This window comes from Antrostomus carolinensis, unplaced genomic scaffold (genome assembly GCF_000700745.2).
Source record: "Antrostomus carolinensis isolate BGI_N321 unplaced genomic scaffold, ASM70074v2 scaffold4282, whole genome shotgun sequence".
Classification (NCBI taxonomy): Eukaryota; Metazoa; Chordata; class Aves; order Caprimulgiformes; family Caprimulgidae; genus Antrostomus; species Antrostomus carolinensis.
The window spans coordinates 94,554-99,084 of record NW_010298832.1 but is presented as its reverse complement, the minus strand read 5'-3'; the positions used below and the strand labels follow the sequence as shown (position 1 = coordinate 99,084).

At 38.7% G+C, this 4,531-nt stretch overlaps 1 protein-coding gene across 1 annotated transcript in view; it reads left to right on the top strand.

The window, feature by feature from the left end:
• Positions 1 to 3: 3 nt before the first annotated feature.
• NEB (nebulin) overlaps positions 4 to 4,531 on the top strand; it is a gene marked incomplete at its 5' end in the record, with an annotated part of 67,819 nt that continues 63,291 nt past the window's right edge. The window contains 8 exons of the mRNA XM_010162579.1: positions 4 to 24; positions 440 to 643; positions 1,718 to 1,822; positions 1,995 to 2,102; positions 2,487 to 2,798; positions 3,513 to 3,716; positions 3,911 to 4,015; positions 4,161 to 4,268. Of these exons, the coding sequence (XP_010160881.1) occupies positions 4 to 24; positions 440 to 643; positions 1,718 to 1,822; positions 1,995 to 2,102; positions 2,487 to 2,798; positions 3,513 to 3,716; positions 3,911 to 4,015; positions 4,161 to 4,268 (1,167 nt within the window). The remainder of the gene's footprint in view (positions 25 to 439; positions 644 to 1,717; positions 1,823 to 1,994; positions 2,103 to 2,486; positions 2,799 to 3,512; positions 3,717 to 3,910; positions 4,016 to 4,160; positions 4,269 to 4,531) is intronic.

Genomic DNA, 4,531 nt, shown 5'->3' with positions numbered 1-4,531 from the left:
AAGGCCTATGATCTGCAGAGTGATGTGAGTAAACCATTAAATTTGTCATACATCTTTAAATATAGTGGGTCCTGTACAGTATAATTTTAAAAACATGTATTATATGCCCTAGTTGCTTGCATCTGACATGTTGATAGAGGTGAAATGTTAAATATTCTATGATCAAATTTATATTTAATCCTATTTTCTCAGTCTTACACTCCAAGTGTAGTTTGTGTGTAACTTTGCTATTTGTGGAGTTCTTCAATAACTCTATTCCTTATGTTATTCAATTATTATTTTACTAAATCTTCAAAAATAACAATTGTATTCAAAGCCATACCTTACTACTATGCAGAAATATATACAATTGTTCATACAGACTAGGATATGCTTATTTATAATTATTTTAATATTTGATCATCTTTGCAGACATATAATGAACATTCAATTTTTTCAGGCTGTTTACAAATCAGACCTGGAATGGCTGAGAGGCATTGGATGGGTTCCTATTGGTTCCATGGATGTTGAGAAAGCTAAGAAAGCTGGAGAAATCCTGAGCGAAAGGAAGTATCGTCAACCACCAGACCAAATTAAATTCACTAGTGTGACAGATTCTTTGCCCATGGTCTTAGCCAAGCAAAATGCTGAGATAATGAACAAGGTGAGATTTGTGTTTGGTTTGTGGTTTTTTTTTTCTCAATATCTAGTGTTACTAGCTGATAGAACTTGTTCATGAGGTAAAAAACCCAACGTACAAAGTAAGACTAAACACTATTGTTGTGGACTTGGAGAAAATGAATGTCCAAATTCAGACCTTGCACAGGAAAGCTCTTATCTCAGGGCTCTGTCTGAACTGAACTCTTAGTAAAAAATGCCCAGAAAAAAAAATTAACATAATTACATATTTTTCAAAAGTAATATTAAAAATTTAGGTAAATTTCCCTCTTCCTCCCATCCCAGCTGAAATCCTATATTTAAATGTTTGTTAGGTATTGTTTTTCTATTTTGCTAATGCTACTTCACTGTACAAAGCTCATCTCAGACAGAAGAGGTTAAATTTTTTTGCAACTCTTAGACAATACTGTGAAATTAGTGGAAACAATGTTCCAGAAAGGTGTCAGGGTACGTCCAGAGGTGGTGGTGCCATGACCATGCTGTAAGCAGAATACTGAGGCTTTTACTGCAGCTGCTATAATGATGCATTGTTGACTGAATGTCATACTGGGTGATGAACAAGTTACAAGGAAATAGCTTATGTTCTCTGGATGTGAAGCATCTACAATTTATCTCAGACCTAGAGGATGAAATTCACAAAGTACCTACTCTTCCTCTTTAATAAGAAGCATCAATCAAACAACTCGTATAGATAAGGCAGAATAATGAATAGTTTTCCTCCTACAGCAGTTTCCCAGCAATCCTGAAGTGATCCACTGCTGTACCAACTTAGCCTGAGAAATAACGAGGAAGGACAAAGTTTCCTTCTCGAGCTGTTCAGTGAGAAGCTTTGCTACATCAGGGTATTTAAAGCTTGCTTGAGCTACCCCTCACAGTTTATAAAATACCTTCTTTGGACAAATACATTAGTGTGGTTGTATATATCTTGTTCTGCTTCAGATTACTTTTTTAATATATCATGGATATATTTTTTGATAATCACTGCTTTCAAATTTGTAGCCTTTCCATCATCACACACATAAATAAACTTGTTAAAGGAATGTGTTTTCCTCTTTTGTAGCGTTTGTACACAGAAGCCTGGGATGCAGACAAAACGTCAATTCATGTCATGCCCGACACACCGACAATTTTGTTAGCCAAGGCCAATGCAGCTAACGTTAGCCATGTAAGAGCATTTAAACATATATTAATGAAATTCAGAAATTAAGTAAGCATTTCTTTAACCATAAAGATCTTCTAAAATATGTATTAGTGAAAATTTTAATAAAAAATTATGAAATGTAGAAATTCTGTATTTCAGAATATTGAGAAACCATTTTCTGTCTTCTTTTGTCTAGAAACTTTACGTACAAGCGTGGGAAGAGGCCAAAAAGAAGGGTTATGACATGAGAGCTGATGCAATTCCAATCCGAAGTGCAAAGGCATCAAGAGATATTGCGAGTGACGTAAGTTCTTCCTCTACGTGTGTTTTCAGTTAGCTGGAGAAACAAGAATGAAGTAGTGAGCTATATACAACATCAAAAAACATGGTATATCAGATTCTCCTTGAAAGCCTACTAACAAAGAACTCACTGGAGAAAGAAAATGGGTTAGTTTCCAAAAGAAACATTTAATTATAAATCCTGACATTAAGCAGATGTTAGAAAACAATAAACTACAGTGAGAACATACAAAAGGGGTGGAGCAAGAATAGGCTAGGCATTTCTCAAATCTTAATGAGTATACTTCATAACATCAAAAAATGGATTTGTGATCAGTAGCAGAATGAAACTATGGGAAATTAGTCCCAGTTTCATAACATCTTTTAACACTTCTTTGTGCATTTCTAGTACAAGTACAAAGAAACTCACGAGAAGCAGAAAGGCCACTACATTGGGTGCCCATCTGTCAAGGATGATCCCAAACTGTCGTGGGCCGCGCGTGCCATGGCGCTGCAGAATGACCGGATTTACAGGAAGGCGTACCACGATTCCAAGGCCCAGGTGCACATACCAGTGGATGCCATGTCAGTGCAGGCAGCCAAGGAGTGCCAGACACTGGTCAGTGACGTTGACTACCGCCACTACCTTCACCAGTGGACCTGCCTGCCTGACCAGAATGATGTGATCCATGCAAAGAAGGCCTATGACTTACAGAGTGATGTGAGTATGTGTAGAGATGTGGTAGTGACTACTATTCCTATTGAAGAGTGAGGGGAGAGTAACTATAGAAAAGGTTTATGGCAGGTGTGTGAGGCTGTGTTTGTTAGTAACTATGCAAATACCCTTTCAAATGCACGTTCATGAGTGTGCAGCCTGTGCTGGTATGTTTATTTTAATTCATCTGGATGATCCTTCCCAGACCAGTAGTGTTTTCAGCTTGAGGGCCAGAAGTATTCTGGGCAGTTCATATAGAAATGATAGTTTTTTGGTTGACTGTAGAATGTTTCCTTGCAGATTACTTGCAGATTATGCCCTTGATTTGCACGTAGCCAGTACCTTTAGATGTATCTTTCATGCTGTATAAAATGGGTAACTTTCTGGATCAGTAGTGTTTTCAGCTTGAGAGCCAGAAGTATTCTGGGCAGATCATGTGGAAGAGAAATGTAATGTATGTTTCTGATGGGTTTTTGGTCTGCTACAGAATGTCTGCTTGCAGATTACACCACAGTTCTACATGCAGACAGTATCTTTAACAGATAAGTAATTTCCTTGCAGTACAAAACAGGAGTTTAGCTGTATGTGGGAAGGACCTGGTACTCCTCAGTCTCATTGCTGAGTAACTGGAAGAGAAGTTGTTTAGGGAAAGCCTTGCACAAAACCTCTCTATATTTAGAGTTGTCTCTGCAATGCCAATCAACCTTGATTTATTTGTAGAACGTGTACAAGTCAGACCTGGAATGGTTGCGAGGCATCGGTTGGTTGACAGAAGGTTCTGTGGATGTGGTGAAAGCAAAGAAAGCCCAGGAGATCCTGAACGACAGGTTGTACCGCACGCGGCCAGAGGAGCTGAAATTCACCAGCATTACTGACGCACCAGATGTTGTCCAGGCCAAGATCAATGCTTTGCAGCTCAGTGATGTAAGCTGACTTGTCACTTACCTTTCATTTACGTGATGACATTTCTTTTCTCTGTGGTAGACACTAAAATTTCTGCCATTGGAATGACTAATTGGAAACTCATTCACATCGGAAGGAGCACAGAATTCCTGTTGGTGTGTGTTTTTCAGTGTTCAGACCATAGTGAAATGTCATTCTGCTTCCTTTCTCCTTAGCGACTGTATCGTGAAGCCTGGGACAAAGATAAGACACAGATTTCCGTACCTTCCGACACTCCTGTGATGCTGCAGTCCAAAGTCAATGCTCTCAACATCAGCAATGTAAGACAATAAAATCATTATGCATGTGAAACATTCTGAAATTTGAGTGTTTAACAATTGTTCCTCCAGAGTAGATTTTAACATAAGGGGTAAGTGTCGGAGAGTCTTGAGTGCATGTAACAGAGGTGATTAATTTTCTCTGCAGAAACATTATCAGAAGGCGTGGGACGAGGCCAAGGCCAAAAGCTATGACATAAGAGCTGATGCCATTTCCATCAAACACGCCAAGGCTTCCAGAGACATTGCTAGTGAGGTACAGTGTTCTCTTCATGTGATTGCTGTGTCTGTCTCTTCCTGTGTCCAGCTCAGCAGAACTGAGTGAAGTTCAGTTCAAAGGTAAGCATTGTACAGTTTGTGCTACTGTTCTATTTTAAAGCTTCTTGTGGGCACTTCTGTCTACAGCTTAAAAATGTCCATAGGTAAGTGCTCTGTAATAGGAGGACATGTGATACATTTGTGAGATTGCTCAGAGAGCTGGGTAACAAAGTGTGAATTTTCAGAGCAGTGATTTAAAGC